Source organism: Haliotis asinina, chromosome 5, assembly GCF_037392515.1.
Source record: "Haliotis asinina isolate JCU_RB_2024 chromosome 5, JCU_Hal_asi_v2, whole genome shotgun sequence".
NCBI classification, from domain to species: domain Eukaryota; kingdom Metazoa; phylum Mollusca; class Gastropoda; order Lepetellida; family Haliotidae; genus Haliotis; species Haliotis asinina.
In genome coordinates, this window is record NC_090284.1 from 16,315,741 (window position 1) to 16,339,505 (window position 23,765).

At 39.3% G+C, this 23,765-nt stretch overlaps 1 protein-coding gene and 1 long non-coding RNA gene across 2 annotated transcripts in view; one reads left to right on the forward strand and one right to left on the reverse strand.

Moving 5' to 3' along the window:
* Positions 1 to 23,765, reverse strand: part of LOC137283747 (uncharacterized) — a 702,566-nt gene that overhangs the window by 13,591 nt on the left and 665,210 nt on the right. The gene's annotated exons all lie outside the window — the stretch shown is intronic.
* Positions 1,642 to 23,698, forward strand: LOC137284148 (uncharacterized). The gene is made up of 3 exons (XM_067815837.1): positions 1,642 to 2,259; positions 22,543 to 22,668; positions 23,095 to 23,698. The coding sequence occupies exons 1-3, from the start codon at positions 1,923 to 1,925 to the stop codon at positions 23,175 to 23,177; spliced, it is 546 nt and encodes a 181-aa protein (XP_067671938.1). The 5' UTR covers positions 1,642 to 1,922; the 3' UTR covers positions 23,178 to 23,698.

Consider the following 23,765-nt stretch of genomic DNA (forward strand, 5'->3'; position numbering starts at 1 on the left):
AATGTCACATACGGCATCAAATTGTGATTTGCCATTTTATTAAGTTGTACAAGATATATACATTTGTTCTCATAAGAGAGTGGCATATCCATTCAAAGTAATATTGGGGCGATGGATGGCTAAGAGTGTGTTATTACATCTGCATTTAAATGTATAAACTCACGATTTGTCGCCTCATACAGCCGTCTAACATGATGGCATGTGTACAGCCTAATGAGAATGTACAACATAAGGACACACCACGTCGTTCGTGAACTATAAATCAGTTTATTCACTGAGCACCACAGCAATGATAGAAAGTGTCGGACTTTGAATTGAAAGCATAGAGCAATATGATTCATTGCAATTGCGCGATGGCCCATGATGCAGAAAGGCAGCTGTAATGACTTAAACGACGAGCCCCTCGTGGATCAGAAATGAGAACTATCAATATATTTTCGCTCTTTTTCCATACCACGAATACTCGTAGCCATCGTGAGAAGTAGATGGGTGATAACCAAGGTAATTGCCCTTATGAGAGGGAAACAAAGAAGGAGGCTTGCTGGCTTTATAATAAGACATGATCAATCTTTTCTGCAGTTAGCTTTGATCGTAATGACTTATTCAGATCCCATTCCATGGGAAATACGTGAGCAAACTGCAGCTATTATGGCAATACACACTATCCGTTTCATTCATTTCATGTGAAAGAGTCTAATTGATTTGGACGACTTGCGGCTAACCATAGAAGGACTATTCATAATTAAAGGAAACGAACCGCTAACTTCCGTCTGTCATCAAACCCTTTCCTGGAAAAATATTCTTACAGATCTTTTCATTGCTTGAGATTGTCAGAAATTGTCAAGAATAGGACAGTCTGCGAAACATGTAAGAGAAAAGTGCCATGCCGGATACAGTGTGTTGTGACAGTAGATGGTCATGTCACATACGTTCATCGCAATAGTAGGCGATCAACTGTCATCAAACATCAAGCTAATGCACCTACGGCTTTGATGCAATCTTTGTGATAATTTCCAACTAGCTGCTGTCAATAGATTGACTTTTATGTGTTGTTTGTTCTGATGTTGCAACGTCATGAAGGTACTTCACTACATGCTTTCTAGCCGTGATGTATTTGATGTGGAGGCATCAAAGGTCCTTGCAGATGTTGTAATGATTTGACCCGTGTTAGTTGGCGTCAAATGGATCCACTAGCTATTTTAAAGGCAGCACCGGGAGGCTAGGCGTACACGGTCCAAGCCTATCATACAGGATAGGGTGCTAATAGAATTACGGGCCTGTTTTTTATCACAAACGGCCGAAAGATTTGATTTGGTAATCTGTGCACTTGGAAGCTACTTGAGGCGGGGATATTAGATTAAAAGGCGACGTCGACCAATAATGGAATCTTCAACCTTGCGGTGGACACTACCAGAGTGGACAGCTTCAACCAAAATCAAATTATTCGTCAAAAAGCGCAACTCTTTCTGGCGATACTATAGGCAGTGGTAGTTAATTGCGGCTTTCTCAAGCAGCGCCAGGCGGACAGTGGGATTGGTGAAACAGACAAGATAATGGGCCGTGCCATGGCAGTGCGTTCAGGGAACTAGCTCTTCATCGACCGCGGCTGTAATGGTCGATCAATACTCCCGTCACTAAATCCATCTCACCTGGGCATGGGAGGAAAATAGACTAGTCCATGCAGCCTTCCCCAATAAAAGTGAATTGGCCTGTTGTCAGCATGCGTTGTGAGAGCAACGTTGATGGGTGGGTCTGTTGATGGAGTCATTGAGGCAACAGCGTCATTATTGTGAAGGAAGCGTGTAGGCTGTGAGGACGGATGTGGTACAGTAGTGGAAACTTTTGTTCCTTCAGTGACAATGTGGATTTGTCTTCGCGATCGGGTGACCCATTCAGGTGTGGACTTGTAAGGATATCTCTTCATGTTCTCAAGGACTCTGAACGGAAGGAGGAAGCCACTGGAGGTGAGACTCGTACCGTCCCGGATCCACTTCACCAACTGCCTCGACCCCCAGGCTTTACATGACGAAGGGGTGATGGGGGAGTTCTGTCGGAAAGTGGTTGAGAGGGGGGAATACCCGCGGTTACAGGTAGCGGAGAAGGATGGGCACTTCTTCACCCTCAACAACACCCGACTCCATCTATTCCGTCGTCTTGAGGAGTTGGGACATTGTCGTAAAGTGAAGGTGGAGCGGATTCCACTTAAAGAGATTCCTGAGGGTATTCGACAGATGATGACTCCACCTCCTTCAGTCAAACGTAAGTGAGTTTACTTTTACGCCACTTTTAGCTATATTCCAGAAATATCACGGCTGTTATCAAACGTGAGTGAGTGAGTTAGTTAATATTTAACGTCACATCGGCAATATTTCAGCCATATCGTGACGAGAACATTTAAAAATGAAATGGACTATATGTATATTATAAAACCTGTCAACGAAGGATGTTATCAAACGTAAGAACGGTCACAGTTATTACTAGTTGTAATAACAAAGTAATTTTTTGGACACGAAATGATTGTTACCATCAATGATATACATGTATCAGTACTTTAAAGTTATTAACTGTCAAACATGTTGTAAAATCGCCAGTATGTCAGCTTAATAACTATAATGATAGCACTGAAAGACATTAAATAAGTATTATGCAGAAAATACCGAACTAACTTGTTACCGTACAGATGCTTTCTTGGTTCAGTCTACGTGGAACCAAATGAATTTCTGTATCCTAGTTTAATTATGCATGTGCATTAAGTTTATGTTACATGATGGGTGTTTGGGTAGCCAAGCGGTTAAAAGCTCGCCACGCCGAAAGGACGGGTTTGGTTTCCCCATTGGTATAATATGTCATGGGTATACAAGCCCATTGCTGATGTCCCTCAACGTGATGTTGCAGGAATATTGCTTCGAGCGGTGAAACATCATATTCTGACAGTATGTGATGTTACATGACATTGTTTTATCTGTCAGTTTGCTCTCTGAAATAGTGGTGAATGAATGCTATACAAACTATGGCCAAATATCCACCTTCACTTCCACGTGTCTGGAACAAACTTCACTGAAACATGTATTGTGCCTTGGGTAAACAATCTATTATTTACAATTTGCAGAGCACATGTTCTGTCGTAATTACTTTCTCCTCATTGATAATATATCACTGGACTCTGTACACTCATCGCACTATGTCTTCCTGCATGCAAAGGTGATAGCACTGCTGCCAGACACCGACTCACTGAAAGCCTTAGCAGCTGTTACAGTTGTCAACATGTGGAGAATGGACACGTGCTGTAGTGCAGTAACAAAAGCAGCCCGTGTCGATAATAACGCCTACATTTGCTTGCTTTTATAAGTCCTTGTCATATCTGCACTTTCCTATACTAACCACATTCAAAACCCGAACAAAAGCTGAGCCATCATTTTGATTACGATACAAGAAGATATCTTAAGTCCATAATATGCTGTTGTAGATCTAGACATATTTGTTGAGAGGTAAAATGTATATATCACATTAATTACAGATAAGAGATATGAGGAAAACCTTCAAATGGCAGCAGACTAATATAAATCAGGTTTTTTCATCTCATTTAGTAGTCCTGGTTTCATCTAAACAGAGACGTTACACATTTGAGTATAAATGTCACTGCGATTTCGGATAAGCCAACAATGTGCAGACAGATATATAAACTCCGTATATCCTTCCACTCACAGTTGGGGCGGTGGGCTGGCCATGTGGCTAAGACGTTCGTTCATCAGCTCTATAATTTCTACCAAATAACACTGACAGTAGTACATATCTGGCGAAAAAAGCCCTTGAACAACCAAGGATACCTTGTTAGTGATGAAGACTATATAATTTGTACCTACTTGCCACGGCGGGGTAGCCTAGTGGTTAAAGCGTTTGCTTCTCACGCCGAAGACCCTGGTTCCATTCCGCGCAATGTGTGAAACTCATTTCTGGTGTCTGCCGTCGTGATATTGCTGGAATATTGCTAAAAGCGGCGTAACACTCACTCACTCACTCACTCACTCTCTCCAATCCTACTCATTTCGGAGACACCTGGTGTCAGCACTGATTTTCATGATCCATTTATGTAATTCATATAATTATTTTGCCTTAATCCAGGGGTAGGTATAGTTTGCACGGACAGTCTATGGTGACTGGGAAATGCGAGGAGACAGAAAGTGGCTACAATCAAACCAGATTTGATACAGATTTAACAGAAGCTTTCAGGACATGGCAATGTTAGTGTTGGGTAAACATCGCGTTGCGTTGTCAACATACAGCAGATATAGATCACAGTTTTCTTTGCATGTACTGAAAGAGATATGATCTATGCATTAATAATGCAACATCTGTTGCTTCTGGAATAGGAGAAACAAAACATATTACGCAGTATTTTCTGTCAAACTGAAATGCCTTTCAGTCTCGACCAGTTATCTATGAGACAAAATATTGTGTATACATTACTCTTTATACACTCTCACTGAATTTATATTAGTGTAATTGCTGTGTGGTAATTCACACTTTGAAAGAGTAAATTTGTATTCCTTGCACTTCAATTGTACAAACGCTCAGACCATGCTGGTTTTCAGTACATATGTCGGGAACAAACACTGTTCGTTCATCGTTTGCATTAAAATCCATGTGTAAGAAAGACTAATTAAAGTGACGTGAAAATAACAAGTTAAAATTGTGTACCAAGAAATGACTGTTTTGGGATAGAGAATGATGACTTGACATCGTTTATCCCATTTACATTTTGACTACACCGACAGCGTCCTTGCTCTTCTAGTAGACACTGCGTATGCTCTGAAGGTGGACCCACGGTTCTCAATATGGTGATCTACTTTCAGTTGTTGGCAATATACAGCTTGTTTTTACCTTGTATTGTCATCTATAGTTAAACTGTTTTAGATCTAATTACTAGTTTTATATTCTAATCTGTGATAATATAGTTATTTTACTGTCCTTCGTTGACAGGTTTTTACAATTTACTATTGATCAGTATGTAGAACATTAATTGTTCTCGTCACAATATGGCTGAGATACTGCCGGTGTGAAGATATATTTTAACTCACTCACTCTGAAGGTGGAACGTAGGTGGGTCGACCTCCTGTCTCCGTCATACTGAAACACCATTTCTTTTTACCCACTATCGCTCGATACTAAGGATACAACAAAGGCTTGTTTAACTCGGTATGTTGTTTCTGAGTAGGATATCCTATGCGTTAGGAGGCACTGTGTGTAAGTTGGATATCATAATAGTCTGGACAATAATATGGGGGCATACATACTAACACACGCTCTCTCCCAACCCTCAACACACTCATGCAAACAACGACCCGTGAAAGTCCGGGGTAGAATAGGTCTTCAGCAACCGATGATTGCCATAAACGGCGACTATGCTTGTCGTAAGAGCCGATTATACGGGATCGGGTGGTCAATCTCACTGACTTGGTTGACACATGTCATCGGTTCCCAATTGCGCAGATCGATGCTCATGCTGTTGGCCACTGGATTGTCTGGTCGATTATATAAAGACCGCCGCCATATAGATGGAATGTTGCTGAGAGCGACGTAAAACTAAACTCACTTGCTCACCCATGCAAGCAACCCAAAGGACGATAAGAGATGTACAAGATATAACCGTGCCTGTCCTCGAGCTTAAGCATGCATCAGAAAGGAAGTTGTAAACCTATACAATCATCAAAAGTCTGATATTCGAGGCTAACTATAACAAGTGCTGGTTGGAAACGGTATGCTCAGTCTGAGCGGGCTAGACGTTTTAATCTGCAGCATAGTCTGTGATTTTGCTAACAAAGCATAATCCGCATGTCAGGATCCACACGAGGAGACTCACACGCAAACACACGTGTGTCGATATCTCATTCAAACAATAATCTAGAACTCTCCATAGAAACATATATCCATCCACCAAATCTTGTCAGACACGGGGATTTGCCGCTTGCACAAGACAATATCGTTTGTTGAAACTAGCATGTTTTAACTCAACCCGAAGATGCTGCGCGAGACTTGAGAACATATAAAATGAATGGTTTGGCCTTCGTAATCTAATAGCCATGTATTTTGAAGTTAGTTTGTCGAAGCAATTTCAAAACAGTCTTCCTTGTGGCGCCTTGGTACCATTATTGAGAAATTATGTTTGTAATATATTGGTGATGCCTTGAAAGGTTATGGAGCAATCGCAATAACGCAGTCTGTAATACAATTAGATTAATTCGTATTGTAACACCATTATATCTGTAAAGAACCCTGCAGACCTGTCGGACTTCGATCAATACTTCAGAACAAAGCAAAGCATTCACCACTCTATTGTGTATCATACGAGAGAGCAAATGAAAAAATCACCATATTCTACAGAAAAAAACAGAACAGCGTGACATTCATTAATATTCTATCCACTTCGCCATAAACAATAGGCGTCCGAGTAATGTAGAAGTCTCGCAAACATTTGGAATATATGCGTTGTCAGGGTGATGTATTTATTGAACCACGAGAATCTCGGTTAAGGGTTCTGTTTAAGCATGAATGTGCGTGTATTTGTATAACGTCATAGTTTTGCGGGGTTGCTAACATTTCTGTGAATTTTCGATATATTATTTAGAACACTTCAGACAGGCATATACACAATGTTTCACACTCAGTCAGAAATACATACTTCACGCACAGCACTGTACACACTTGCTCACGAACAAACACAACACAACAAATGTGTTGTAACAGATTACACACAGGCTATCATCCGAGCTTTTTCATACTTATCAGACATTTTCTAACAACGGAAATGCCATATGGTTGTGTCATAAGCCTAATGAGAATTCATCACTATCAAAGCGGATGTGTTTGCGAAACGGTAATCGTAGCCTGGTGTTTCGTTCTGAAAGGTAGCAAAACTGGACAAGATGGCATAGTAATGGGTGATGTAAACGCCAGTTTGCTCTCCAATTCGTGAAACTGGGTGATGTCCTCCATGTAGCCATCACCATACACTGACTACGGACCCGTGAAGGTTCCGGGGTAGAATAGGCCTTCAGCAACCCATGCTTGCCATAAAAGGTGACTATGCTTGTCGTAAGAGGCGAGTAACGGGATCGGGTGGTCAAGCTCGCTGACTTGGTTGGCACATGTCATCGGTTCCCAATTGCACAGATCGATGCTCATGTTGTTGATATTGTCTGGTCCAGACTCGATTATTTACAGACCGCCGCCATATAGGTGGAATATTGCTGAGTGCGGTGTAAACTAAACTCACTCACTCACTCTGCCTATGCATCCTAAGTCCCTGAATACTGTCACTACCTCTAATCAAATAACAGTTGAATTAGAACTGTACGACTGTGTTTGAACTATTCACAGACATATCATATTTTGCGGCACTATAAATTTGAAAGTAAGGAAACACTGTCAAAAGAACATACTGCAGGAAACTGGACGGTGTAACACTCTTTTAGAATTAAACAAACCTTATAAAACTTTATAGACATTTAAACATGTAGCAGATGTACTAATGAAAGCCAGACTACAGATCACCAGTCAACCAAGCTAAGTAAACACGCTAGGCATCATTGGAACATGCAGTTCCCCTTTCCCTTCAGGATTTCAGCACCCGAGATGCCATGCAGCGTAACTTTGGCAAGATTTCAGAGCGACATACACTAAGAATAACTATATTTATACTTTGTACAGATCTTTCACCAACGGTTATAGATTATCAAAGATTATGCTTACAACTTGTTTGAGAACGTTTGAAAACGTTCAATCACTATTCAAGGACACGATGTACTACAGGGCAACAGACTACAAGCAACATACGAAAGGGCACATTACTGGACACCAAGGGGACTTTGAGCACGTCTGCTTCTAACACGGTTCCCGGGCTAGATTTTCACTATGCCCATACCTACCTTTATGCAAGCTTAGCCAACAATTTATCCTGACCAAAGTACTACGATTACAACCATGCAAGGAATAACATTCTTTGAAAGAGTGGTATTATGGGTATATTTGGGGAGAGAGAGTGAGTGAGTTAATATTTATCGTCACATCGGCAATATTGCAGCTATATCGTGATGAGAACAACGAATATTGACATTGTAGATCAAGAATATAAGAAACGAAGAACAGAAAAACCCTAAGGTATTTATCATAGATATCCATTTGAGTCTAGTAATTAAATCAGACACAGGTTAACAATAGAGGACATTAAGATATAAAAATGGGCTATAGATTGCCAACAACTGAAGGTAGATCACCATATCAGGGTGCTACCTGCAATAGACCCTACCTGGATTTACACCATCCCTTCATTCGCCGACAATGGTAGGAAGATTTAGCCAGAATTTGAAATAAAATTACTACGATTGAAAAGTATGTGTGATCAAAATTGACTTTGAAAATTTGTTGGACTTAAGTACCCTCTCAGGAGGACAATAATTTTACGCTACTTTAACCCCCTTCGAGGGTACAGCCACTAACAATCGCAGTTGCTAATTAATATCACCCTGCTGAAAACATGTATCTATGTATAAAACATAGTATTCAAACTTTCTCTAATAATTCTGTTTCCTTTCAATGATTAAGTGATAATTAACTTTATTAAAAAGATTCTTTACAGTTTGGGCACACTAGGGGCCATTCGGGGAGACAATATACTCACCGGTGGTAATCATCGGTTTATAATCATTAACAATCACGTCTCCCTATTTAGGACATAACAGGAACCAGAAGTATATTGGTGTACACACACGACTAACTATATCCACCTTTAACGAATGAAGCATATTGTAAATGATCACAAATATAACAGTTTACTCATCATTGCAACACCTTGCCAAGTAAATGGTCCTTGTGTTTTATTGTAGCGTAACTGGATATTTTTGTTAAAGTGAGTCGGTGTCCCACTGGCACAGATGGGCCAAATAAGCTTGTTCATGTCTAGACTTTACAAAGCCATCGGGGCGAGCAAAGAGTCTACAGTTAGGAATGATGAAGCTGGCGACATTGATTGAAGCCTTCCTAATGTCTGTAATGTATAGCTCACGACTAGATGACTTAATGTGCCCCAAGAGACCTCTTAGCTGAGACCTTTTGATTAACTAGCTTAGGATTCCGCCCGGAACAGCATTAAGATTGTATGAATGATATTTTAACTGTGGTTCTGTTGAAACTTTTCTGTAATGAATTTAACTCAGGAAAGAAAGACCTTGGGATACAAAATGGTTTGTTCCAATTCGAAGCCCATAAATGTAAGGTTTCAGATAATGTTTTGGTATTTTAGTTGTGTTTGGCAACCCCGAATCCAAGAAATGACAACAAACACAACGCCCATCGTTTGCCTTATAACTTCAAATATATTAACTCGAGTCAATATATCAACACAGGTTATATTAATTGCTGTCAAGTCCATTTGTTCTTACGATCATACAACAGTATCATTCGGTGATCTTAGGCGGATTCCGAAATGCAATCCGATCATAAATGCATTGTATTATAACTAGTCCATAAACTTCACAAATTTGCAGAACATTTGCCATATGGGTAATAAGTAAAATGTCATAAATAACATATATAAATAAATGCCATATTTGTGGAACTGGACCTTATGTATTGAATGGGTAGATGTCATGGAAAGGGAGAAAACAAACGAGACCAACAGCAAGAGTATGCCTTCTCTATATGTATAGTTACTGCTCCTGATATATTCTATGTCAAGGTTGCAAGTTTCCCTAAGTTCCAAAACCCGGTGAACAGTGATAACTAGTGTCTGGAGGGTACAGCTTACACCTACAGTCAGTGACAGGGAATAGTATTGCCACTTGTGCTTGTACATCATCAACCCTCATATATATCATGTACATCATCCTTAATCCCCAATCATGTGTTATGTAAACATCATCCAGTCATGCGTAATGTATCACCACTGGCTTCCATCCTTATCCCCAATCATGTACATCGTCCTTACCTGTGTTAAGTAAACATATCCCATCATCTGTAATGTATTACCATTGGCTTCCATCATTGTTATCATAACTGTCGGCTTCCAATCAGCGCTTGTTTATACTGGCTTCCAACTTTCGTTAATTCATTCCACTTGTTACTTTGTTAGTGTTTTACCTGTACATATAAATATAACTCTGTACCCCATTCTCAATCACCTGATGAAGGAGTAAGCATTAACTCCGAAACGTTGTGTTCTCATATAAAGAAGTTGATATCCATAAAAATCTTCATTCTTAGTATTGCCATTTGTTGGTAATTCAGAACTACACAATGGTCTAATTTTAAAAATTTCTCAAGATTCCATCTGGTGGAACGAGTTTGGGATGATTAAATTACTGCATCAACTAAACAAATATGCCAGCTGGTAACATTAAATGGAATTACTAAATTGAATAAAACATCCTTCAGATCAATGTAATAGTGTTTGAAAATTTAAATGAAAATGACATGAAGGAATATGGAAATAGCTGCCCATGTCAACCAAAAAATCAAATGTAGTTATCCAAGATGGCGAAAACATGACACTTAATATTGCCGTTATGCTTCTTATCAATATGTAATCGCTTTAATATTCTGCATTTCTTTCGAACTGAAAACATCATCGAAAAATTTAAACATGACTCGACAATTTTTGGGGGACACTTAATCTAATTGGTAACAGTGATGTATCAAGGACATAAAACTTAATGTCACTCCTTAATCTTATTGTAGGCGCTTGTACCGCTACAACCATTCCTCGGGTATTATTGTCTGCAAATGAAGCATATTATGGTTATTTAAATAACAAGTAAGCCCATGAGGACTGTAAGATTCAATTATGTTGATTTTATACTTTTATGTGCCTGCAGTTTGAACATATCGGTAAATGTAGCTCCAGCAGTCACATAAATACCAAAGAGTGGGTAGGTTACAGAATACAATTTCTACCAGCGTCAAGTCTTCATGATGATGGCAGTCTTAAATTCTTAAGATCATTACTTGATTTTGATATTCATGGTGTGATGCATCACTCGTTGTTTTTCTAACGCATATTATACACACAATTCTTAACCCAGAATCTCCAAAGACCTCAGTGTGAGAGCGATTTAAAGTTTATGGGTACGTGGATATTATTTCAGCCACATTGTCACTATAACTTGTTGTAGATTCATTGGTCGATTATCGCCAGCAGCTGAGTGAGTGAGTGAGTGAGTGAGTGAGTTAATATTTATCGTCACATCGTCAATATCGCAGCCATATCGTGACGAGAACAATACAAGGAAACATGATATACATCAATAATACTTGAAACAATCTAAAAACTGTTGACAAAAAACCAGCAAAACCACTAATGCATCACAGACATTCATTTAAAACTAGTAATGATATCTAAAACACTTTAATTACCAAGGACACTACAATATAAACACGGGCTATAGATTGCCAACAACGGAAGGTAGATCACCCTACTAGGGACCATGGGGACTTACAGTACTTTTGCTACCTGCATGGACCCTAGCTGGATTTACACCATCCCTTCAGCCGTTAGCAATTTCGTCATATCTAGCCATATATTAAAACTACACATATGCTACGAGTAAAACAGTGGAGAGCTTTAATTTACTTCGAAAGTTATGGGACTTACGTACCCCAGCAGCTGAAGGTAGTGAGTGAGTGAGTTGATAATTAACGTCACATCGGTAATATTTCAGCCATATCGTGACGCGAACATTTTGATATTAAAATGAATATGTATACATTATAAAAACCTGTCGTCAAAGGACAGTTAAAAAGAAGAATATCACAGTTATCATTACAACTAGTGCGGAAAGTTAAAACACATGTCACTATTTGGACAATACAATATGAAATACGGACTGTAGATCGACAACAACTGAAGGCAGATAACCATGTTAGGGACCATGGGGACTTTGCTACCTGCATGGACCCCAGATGGATTTACACCATCCCCTCATGATACTGAAATTTAGCCATTGCTAAAACCATCAAATATACTACGATTAAAAGTTTGGCCGCATCAAATTTACTTAGAATGTTGTGGGACTTAAGGTGAAGGAAGATAGCCTTCAGGGAACGTGGGGATTTACAGTATATCTGTTATCTTCATGGACCCTCGCTGGATTTGCACCACCCCTTCAGCTGCTAGCTATTGGAGATTCAGCCATTGCTGATATTATATCATGTTTCTCTAGTTCTTTTACGATGCTTTTCTTCGTGTTTTATGTGTTTGTATGAAGACAGAAGAGCCATATTTCTACTAAATTCAACATATTCTAAATATATGTACATGCACGAGCGATAACTTATGTATTTTATTATGGTGTAATGACTTTGATATAATATTCCATCTCCGAAATTAGTTCGTAAGTATCGTTCACAGGGCTAATGTCGCTATTACGTACTGCTCCTCGGAAGTGATAGCTAGGCGTCCTTGAACAAGAATATGATGTTGAGGCTGACATTTTCTTTCAGTTGAGTGACGCCTCCATTCCAGCAACATCATGTCGCTAGACATCAGACATGCACTTCCCATGTTGTACCTTCTACGCCGTTGCATCCAAGCTCTCTATGCCCGACTTGCATGACAATTCATTTCTTGAAATAAATGATGCAAGTGGTTTGCTCTTCATGACTGTCGACCATCTGGTTGTTTTACACTTGCCTGATGGTAATACATACATGACGATGTAAAACCAGCGGCCCGTTTCACAAAACTCTCGTAGCCTAAGATCTCGTAAGTTTTCTCGTAGCCAATGTACCTCCTATACTGTAACACAGGAGCTACGGATGCTACGAGAAAAGGTACGAGATCTTAGACTTACGAGAGCTTTGTGAAACGGGGCCCAGTATTGTCAGTACTCTCGTACTAGAACATTTGTCTTTTGGTTATTGAAAGGGCTTGGCTATATTTTATGTTCAGACAGACATTCCCTTCCATCGTTTATCTTTTGACTTGTCTGACTAGCTGAGAATATGATACCATTCATGTGAAATCGATCTCCAGATCATACCATCTCATGTCGCACGGGCATGTATTAGTCACTTTGACATTTCCTAGAAGAAGTGATATTATTTCGGGATCAACACGAACGTTCACATGATGCCACTAAATTCTCGCACAGCTGTCAGGATGCGAAAGGTAATATCAATATTTGTAATGATAACAGCTTTGGCATAGACCAGCCGTGTTCGTGATCGCAAAACAGACGCGGAATTGGCTTTGTCGTACAGTGATTCGTGATAGCAGAGGAAATGCGAGTGTATGCTGCAATGGGTTGTTTTCAGGGCGTTAAATGTTTATTGAAGCTCCCAAATCTTCAGAGCGTGCTACACTTCGTGACAGTTCTTCAACATGGGAAAACCTTGTTTTGTATGTCATTCGTGATACAGTTTTCATGTCGACATCAGTGCCCCTTTCATTTTTTTAACTTACTCAGTGTTTGAAAGGAAATATATAATTGACGTTTCTGTGTGCTTTTCAGGCACTCCATCAAATGCGTCATTACTTAGCTCGGGAGATAGATATTGTTGAAGGCGTTCGACTTTCTTTCCTGTGTGTATCTGTGTCACACCTTGCGCCTATGATCGTTTTGTTAATAGAGTACGAACTCAGCAGAGGATGTGTTTGCAGGTTGTCTGAAAGGCAAAAGCAACGTCGCAATACCACGAGAGGGAGAGGTTTACTAAGGGGTCTACAGGCCCTTATACAGTATGGTTCAAAATTATTGAGAATAGCTAAAGCATTTCATATTATTAAACGAGAACAAATCAGATAAAATTGAATGTATTGTGAAAGTAAACTGACCTTTTCATGTTGTGTAGGTAACAATTTAATATTTTATCAAGTCTCCTTGAGCTTCACGGCACAGTCTAAGACGGATAGGCATACTTCCTATCAGAGAGGTTAGTGCCTCGTGAGTTATGCTGTCCCAGTATCGGACCACTTCTCTCTTCATGTCTTCAATTTTTGTCAACCCCTTTTGATTCACACATTCCTTCATCATCCCCCAAATGTTCTCAATGGGATTTAAGTCAGGACTATATGCTGGAAATGGTAATGCAGTCACATTTTTCTCCTGAAACCACTGCTTGGCATGTTTTACGGTGTGTTTAGGATCATTATCTTGCTGCAAAATCCAGTCATTTCCATAAAACACATGTGCACTTGGAAGGAGAAAATTATCTAATATGTTAGTGTAGCGTTGACTTGTCAGATTTCCCTCAAACACACACAGCGGGGTCGTTCCTAATAAGGAGATCCCTCCCCATACATGAACCTTTGGGCTGTATTTAGGTCGTCGATACAACGGTGCTGACGCAGGCTTTGTCCATATTTTCACATTATTGGGATATACCCATATTGAGCTTTCATCAGTAAAAATCACATTTTCCCAGTCAAAGTTTTCATGTGCCAAACACCACTCAACACGCCTGTCTTTATGTTCTTGTTTCATGAGAGGAGAAGGAATTCCAGTCTTTTTCTCCCATCCAAGATCAATCAAATTTCTTCTAACTGTAGATTTTGATACAACTGTTGATCCCCTTTCTATCATTTCATACCTGATGTTGGAGATTCTTGCCCTTTGCTTTTTAGACGCTAAAATTCCTAGCCGGACGCGATATGAGAAGTCCAATTTTCTGGGTCTCCCTGCTCCTTTCTGGTGCCCAAAATCCTTTCCCTCTTTAAAATTCTTCCTAATCCTATACACAGTAGAAAGAGGAGTTCCTGTTCTCTCTGCCAATGTATTTACATCATCAATTCCTTGATTACACAACTCAAAAATCAACCTCCTTTTATCTTCAGCAGACATTGTTGACAGTGCTGAGGAAAATGACGTCTGCTACAAATTCAGGGGAGGTAACTCTAATTTTACTATACTCAGTAGGCCAAGATGAGTTACCTCCCTTATACCATTACTTAGTTTTAAGTATCAGTGAATCAGTTGAGGTGTTAGGATAGCTCAAAGTAAGAAGAAAAATTCTCAATAATTATGAACCAGACTATACATGTTATGCCAAGTGCACAGTTCAACAAGCGCCAATACAATCGTTAACTTGGATGCCACAGAGCAGGGTACACATCAGGATCTAGGGATATTACACTCTCAAAAATGAAAGACATAATTATTTCCCAAGATCATTATTGACAATTGTATTCCTTGACATAAACAACTGAAACAGCTTCTCATATGATGGGAGACTATAACATTGTTTGGGAATTGTATTTGCTCTGAGAGCATTGTAGAACTCGAGAGACAGAAATGACATTCTTTTCTATTCAACAATGAATGATACAAAAAGGACATAAACGCTCCGCACAATCTGCCATCTTTTCTAAGCACAAATCTCTCTCTCTCTCTCTCTCTCTCTCTCTCTCTCTCTCTCTCTCTCTCTCTCTCTCTCTCTCTCTCTCTCTCTCTCTCTCTCTCTCTCTCTCTCTCTCTCTCTCTCATTGGGTCATTCTATGTTTGATGATACATATATGATGTGAAATATTCAACCTGACCTGGTTTGAACACTTATTGATTTAAGGAGTTCCTGCCACTTTAAGCAAGACGTTTCAGGAAACCTACTCCGAAGGCACAATCGTTTGCTTATCTGAGCATGTGAAGGTACAATTACTTGAAAGAAATTCCGTGTATCTGTGACAACATGTACATCACACATTAATCACGCCCACGTTAAAGTAATGAAGACATTATTAAAGGATAGTCTAAACGAGACCTACCTTTTGCGGAGTCATTATTGTGATTATTGAACATCTAAATGAAGTCAGTTTATCCATCTAAAGAAAATGGAGGTATTGTTCTTTGAGTAATGCATGTTTATTTCATGTAGGTCAATTACAGGAAATGTTTTAAGCAGGTAGACAATTACCTTGTAATCACCGACCTAAGATGGATGATTAGTAGCATTTCAGCGTACACTTGGTGATCAAGTGGCTCAGTTCTTAGTCAAATCAATGGCGAGGTTAGATAATTGGTGGGGTTCTCACAGCACCCTTGCGATTTTCCTTAACAGTCATACGTTTCCCTTAGTCGCCAAGAAGAAAGATCAGGGAGGCCCAGTAGCTTCAGTTAATTACCTTAGTGTCCCATGTTATGACTGGACAACAGCTTAACACATTGTATCCACTTTTTGAATGAGATCCGTAATAATTATCAAGCGTGTATGCATTGCCCACTACTGATAGCCAGAGAGACAATATGCGTTGACATCTTTTGGTACGTTTGTACTGTGTATCCCATATTTACTATAGCCATTCTTCCGTTTGTATTTTCTATACCAATCCGACTGAACAGTATTGATATAGGTGATACCACAGTTTGTCATGTTTATATGTTAGGAGAATCCCAAAGGATCCATTCATAACGTCCCCATCTGTTGATAGCGACAGCTAAATCTCTGGTAAGAAATGATTATAATGAGACAAAATTTGATGAGGACCGTGCTACTAAGACAAGCAAGTGTGCAATGAATCAGGAGCCCTTATTTTATCGTTGTTCTTCACACACATTTCAATTCCATTAGGTAAAAAGCTAAATATGACATGGAACCATTTGAAAAATATAATTTCTGTTGCTGAATAATTCTAATGCAAACAGAAATAACACACCAGAATGCTGCCTTGTAACACACCAGAATGCTGCTGTGTGAAGAATACTTCTCTGAGATACCTTTTATTCAACACCATTTTCATCAAAACAATATTTTCCAATGCAGGTCTATTTTTGGACTTGTTTGCTGGAGCAACACGGACCCATGAAATGTCCGGATCACAAACGATTCGCGAAGCTTCACAGGGGGTCTTAATTAGCACCGTGTTTTGACACACCTATTGTTAAAAACATCTCTTCAAATGGAGCGATTCGAAGAGACTGGTATCAGAGAATGGGTGTTATTTTAGCTCTACAAACGTCATCACAGTAAAGTTATCTTGACACTATGGATTAGTTTTTGATGAATGTTTATGTGAATAAGCAACAGGCGCTACGACAAACTAATCGTTTCTAGAAGTGTACCTTCAAAGAGGTCGCGTGCTTAAAGCCATGACACATATTCACCGAAAGACCTTACACACAGCCAGTAATGCAAGAAAAGGGAATATAATCCTTCCAGTGGACATAATGTACAGATGAGTGAGTGAGTGAGATAATATTTCATCGGTTCACAGACGAGGCATCTTTGTTGAGAGAGAAAGTACCTTCACTAAAGACTTTAAATCACTGTCAGAAAGTTAATGATTATTGATACTGGAGGAAGCCACAATTGGCATTGAGCAATAACAAACTTCATCAACAGCATGTACCGTGAAACAGTCGTGTACAATGTGCTGCACTGACGGAGCAAAACGATAACATTTAAGTTCAAGTCAGTTTTGGACATTGAAGTAGTGGTCAGTAACAGGTATGACGATCAGGAGCACCAATTTACATTTCTTTGCATTGACCAAATGAGCAATCAAAGTTGCTGTTGTGGAATGTTCTGCCATTCTCTGTCTGTTCAAGTTCCTCCAGAGTCTGGGGGTTAACATGAAGACCGTAAAAACCCAAGTATGTTGAGTGGAATTAAGATCAGGTGACCTCACACGCCAGTCCATATGTGTGATTTTTTTTATCTATACACCATCACTGACGACTCTTTCTCGGGCATTATCATCCATAAAAAATGAAGTTGGGAGCCACATGTTGTACCAGAGGAATGATTACAGGTATGTTTTAACCGGTCAGACTGCATGTGTGAAATATGGAGTACATTGATGCCACACATTTTGCATGTTGTTTCTGAGGGTGGTTGTGCTTCAGGTGCTGCTTTCAACGTTATCAATTTGACACTCTCCAAAGGTTGTGTGTCCTGTTAATATTTACCTCTAAGTGACATGCTCGTAAAATCGTTGTCGAGATTGATAAAGATACTACAATGTAAATGCTTGTTGTTTGTTTGTTTCTTTCTTTGTTTTTGGAGGAGTACTGTTCAAGTGACAAGGTTTGCACAACCGTATTCTGTGAACTGGTCCCTGAAGAGGTAGTCACGAAACGTTGGTATTTTTAAAGTTCCCTGAAGTTCAAAGAAAGTTGAAACTGCACATTACAATGCCTATAATATGTTTGGCTAAAACCTGGTTTGTTGTAAGCCAGGTTATTTGAACGTGATAGTCTGTCCAAACTAAAACGTCTCAGAAATAACGCTTTCACAAAGACAGCATTCAAAAGCAAAGGAACTTTCATTCTAAAGTAATAGAAAACAATAACTCTTCTTTTTTCCTTTCCACAGTCACGACAGATCTCAGATCTCCACACTGAACAATCACTCGAGATTGTAAAGACGCGACGTTAATAAATGTATGTCACTGTCGTGCTCACTATCTTGATTCATGTTTTATAGTATGTTGGTAATATGAATTCAATTTGAAGATTTGCGTTGTGGTTTGGGGCTTGAGGTGGCAAAGTGATATGTAGTGGTAGTGGCTCTTTTAAGTGGGCGACTGTTCATTTTGAAGGGTCAGTGTTAGAATGATTACTTCACTGATCTGAGTGATGTTGATATACTTACAATTGTTTTTCATATACATGACTACAGCAATACAGTATATCACAATAAATATATATGGATATAAAGGCAAAATACGCAGCGATAAGCGTAATGTAAGTTTCCTATGTGCTCTGAACTGTATGATACTTATCGACCGTGCAGTTGTTGAGTAACCAACGGAAACAATGGGAGGGTTTGAGTTTGACAGGCGTCACCAGTTAAATAATACCACAGCAAAGCCAAACCATGTATCTTAGACTACTTTAAGACGTGCCCTACCCTTATCAACATTCTGACCTCTTTGAAACTTACTAATAAATAGTACGTACTACCACGTTGACACGTATCTACGTCAGCGATTCCGATTTATATTACTTATCAAATCTTCCGTATGTTCGATTATATATATTCTTTGAGAAGGACGATTAAAAAACATCAATATGCAGATACATGTCCGTTAACGCAAGTTCTGCCTGCTTCTGTGCTTGTGAATCTGAGTGTAAAACCTTCACGTGTCAGATAGAAAGTAACATGAATGAAATCACACGCCCGGCTGTGTTTGTATAAGGCAGAACACTTCATTTTCGCGAGCTGATCGATTTCAAGGACATACCCGCACTGAATAGCCTCAGGCGGAAAACGGACACACACACAAACCAGGGTTCAGTGTTACAAAAAAACCCAGATATGATGTCATTCTGTTGCAGCTGTTCTCTTTAGTTCATGGTATATTACGATCAAGGTCATTTAATCTAGTTTAATGTGCATTAATTTGTACGCTGCATAGTCTTTGAGCAACGTTCCCATGGGTGCAAATCGGTTGGTTGCCTGAACAATGCACTATCGTTAGTTCTTAGAATTCGATCAAAACCCGTTGCTACCACTTGTGTTTTTTCTGGTTTTGAAACTCATTCCTTAATCATGCATGTGAGTGAGTGAGTTAATATTTATCGTGATATCGGCAATATTGCAGCCATATCCTGAATAGAACAAGGAATAATGACGTTGTAGATCAAGAAATTAAGAAACGAGAACCCTTTTGACGAAGAACAGTAAAACCACTGGTATATATCACATATGTCCATTTAAGATTAGTAATTAAATCTAAATCAGTTTAACTATTGAGAACAATACAATACAAAACTGGCTATAGATTGCCAACAACTGAAGGTAGATCATCGCACAGGTGACCATGGTTACTTACATTACTTTTGCTACCTGCATGGCCCCTAGTTCATGCATGTCGCTCACCTAAGGACATGATACTCAAACTACACAAAGTATTGCTCTTATATGACGGAAAAAAAGACAATGGAAACATGAGTTCAGGCGCAACAGGATCCAGTCGTGGGTCAAAGCCCGATTTCGTTCTGACCACATGTTTTCTCCTTTCACCACAACGCTTGTACCAGCGCCTAGCCAATCAGTGAGCGAGTGAGTTAAGATTTAACTTCCGCTCGGCAAACTTTCAGCCATATCCTAACGGGAACATATGTGACATTGAAATGAAATAATAATACAGATACCTGTTGTCAAAAGACAGTATAAACAACTAGAACTAAAGTATCGTGTAAAACTAATAGCATTATTTGTACAGGACAATATAAAAACAGATCTCCAACAACAGAAGGTAGATCACCATACTAGGAACTCTAACCAATCTGTCCTACTACATAATACAAATATATCTTATGTCATTACACCGTGGGAATTTCTAGGCAGTGATTCAGTTTCACATTAACATTATTTACGTAAGAATAACCATTTAACTACAGCCCAGGTAAAACAGTATAAGGTTTAACGCTTATGCCATGTTCTACATTTATATACCGCATCTACGGAGATATTGCTCAGCTGCTCTGAATGGCCGTTTTGAAAAAGTGCATTGCTGCACTCGATGGCTGAGTAACAGCCCCACCGTCCATCAGGAACTCTAAACCGGACATCAGCTGAGCAGCATATTCACTTGCACACTGTTGTACACTGGTGAGTGCCAACGTTCGTGAAATTTTGTAAAACTGTGAGGTCAAGGCCTCACCCTTATAATTTTCCACTCTTAATTTATTGTGTTTGTGGTTGTATTGTCCGTGAAATCAAAGCATTGGCAGCTGAGAGACCGGTCACAAAAGCATATGGCAAATTTCCCCTTCCTGCCAGCCATTAGGGAAATGGCACATTTAGTCGAGTTTTGACAATCAATGTGAATCTGTAGAGACCCGGTCCTGATCGATGAGATCTAGAGCCAAGTAGTTGCAGATGGCAACGTGTACCAAGGTGTAATGCTGGTTAAGGAAACGTGCAGTGTACAGACGCCGGTCTCAAACATCTCAGTCCTGAAGGAAGAAATGTCAACATTTGAAGAGACTGAAAGAAGACCCGCCTCGGGTCGCATTTGATCGATTGGAATGTCACAACTAACAACCATGATGAATGTTTCACTTCTCAATGTAACTGACATCAACGCAAAAACTTTAGAACGAAGAGGAAATTGTAAACTGTAATTTATTTAGAAGATTATGTTGTGATAAATTGACGTACTACAGGTGTGCATCTTGGCCCTCGCAATTACTGTAATTCTTTCTCTTCAGAAGTGGGCATGTTATGGCGGTTTTAATTTGCACAGAAAAGTATGTCGTGCTCAATGAGCATTGTCTTTAAAAACACCGGATTTCAGAAGCAACCATCAGCGTTGTAAACACAATTATATAATGGATTTTCCTTTTGCGTTGCCCGCCGCAACGCGGATCGGGGTATTATGTATTCAGCAGCGTCTGTACGTCCGTCCGATTCTTGTTAAGGCGATATCACATGAACTGCTGAACCCAATGTGTTCAAATTTGGTGATAGCCTTCATTGGGGGATTACGGGGTGACCATGACCCTCTTTTCAAGATCACCACGACTCTTTGACCAACTTCCAAACTCTTGTTAACGCGATATCACATGGATTAATGTACCTAGTGTCTTCAAATTTGGCGACAGACAACATTGGGGGATTATGCAGACACCAGTCGATTTTGATTACCTTGGCTTTATTTTCAAGGTCACCACGACTCTTGGTAACGCAATATCTCCTGAACTATTGTACCCAATGTCTTTAATTTATTTTTATGACAGCCTTTATTGGGTGATTACACAGACACACAAAAGTATAAAGTAGTGAATATGTTATAAATGTTACAGTCCGTAGCAGCGGGGGACATTGCCACATTAGTGGCAACACTTCTGATTGAAAAAAATACTCTCGCATCTACTGTCTCCATCTTATAGCTGGAGTATGAGAAACATTCCCTAAACTCCACCACAACATGTCAGTCCTGGGCCCCCTTGTATGATGATTTGCCCACAATTGTTGGCAATGTATAGCCAGTTTTTATACTGCATTTTCCTAATTATTTTATAATTAATCGTTCTCGTCACGATGTGGCTGCAATATTGCCGATGTGAACTCACTCATTCACCTAATTAGTAAAATAAACTCATGGACAAAAGAAAGTGAACACTTTTTTATGTTGAATTTATGGCAAAGATGTCCAGGGAAGTAAAATCCTTTTAGGCCGAACCGGTTAGCCCACACACCAACTAAACATGCACTCAAACGCAGCATGTTGGCTGTGTAGAAACACGTTGATTTCCCAAATTTAAAGCATTCGTCTCGGAGATTTTGCAAAATGTTATCAAGAACTGGTATAAAAAGGCAGCGAATAGGGGCCAGATATCTCAACTGACAGAAAACCACCAAAGGTATGCCACAGTTAACAGCGCAGTGGAGTCATAGGTATGAGACAGAGGGTCGCTAACGAAAGCCATATTGCCAGCGGTGTTTACAGATGAAGGTCGATTCACCATGTTCCATAATGACTGTATGCTTTGCTTTGATTTTATCGATCAAATATGAATGTTCACTTTCTTTTGCCCACTAGTTTACATGACGAATGTAATAATGTTTAATCTATACTTTAGTTTATCATTACATCTTTTCATTTTTCAGATAACAAACGCAAGGGGTATCAGCCAGTAGGTCAAGTTCAGGACTCGGTGAAAACACAATCAGATGACGATAGTAGTGATGACGTTACTGAAACGGAGGAATCCGAGGACTCTGACTCAGATAGTGGTGAGTGAGTGAGTTAGTGAGTGATTCGGTTACATCACGTCCTATCACATTGATGTAGGAGGAAAGTTGCACTTATGAGATGAAGACATTGTATGGAAGTGGTTTGTGGAGCAAATACACTTTACTTTAGAGTGATCGAGTTAGTGAGCTCATATTTAACGTGACATCAGCAATAATTCAGCAATATCGCAACGTGAACATAGTTGACGTTGAAATGGGATACGTCGTTACTATAGGCATGTGATTCCTTGTAATGTCTTGACGACAGTGCACATTTAAAACATCCCATCCTATTTCTGTCTTAAACTCCCGTCACAAATGTGAATCGAAGAAGTCAAAATCTTCACATATGACATTGTAAACCACAATATATTTCACTTCAGACTAACATGGTGATGAGTCTGTTTTCCAACATTATTTTGGCAGATTTAAGCGATGAAGAAGAAGATGAGACATCGGAGGAAGTATCGGAAAATCAATCACAAGAAGAGGATGAAAGTTTGTTATGACAAGAATTGTCCTTTTGCAGAGAGAGTAGACAAATATTGACCTATTGAAGGATACCTTTATGGAGAATAAGCGCCGTAAATATACAGGAAGCTTTAAGGGCGACTTCCTCTCAACGCAACAATGTAAATATGTTGATAATTGGTGACACTGGTATTGCCTGGGATTGTGTTTGAGGACCTTTCTGGAGACAGGGTTTGAATTTATTTCCTTTGGGCTGATACCATCCCTTTACTACTGGAACATATGAATGGTTGGTGAAAGTTTGAATCACTGTTAACTTTCAGAGAAAAAACAACAGGGCATTTAGCAATCAATGTCAGGGAAATTGACTTCAAACAGAAACTTAATTATCATTCATTTTGGATGGATGAAATAAAAAATAATTTTAAAAGTTTTACACTTACCGTTTACTCATTATATTTTTACATGAGTGTGGTACGGTTTTTAATATCCCTGGCACTGAAATGTACATATTTCAAACTGCATTGATATTTTGAGAGAAATAAATATTTCAACTGTTGTCGATGTATGTTTAGTTTGTGATTGTTAAGAACAAATTTGATGAATTCATTAATTTATTACACTAA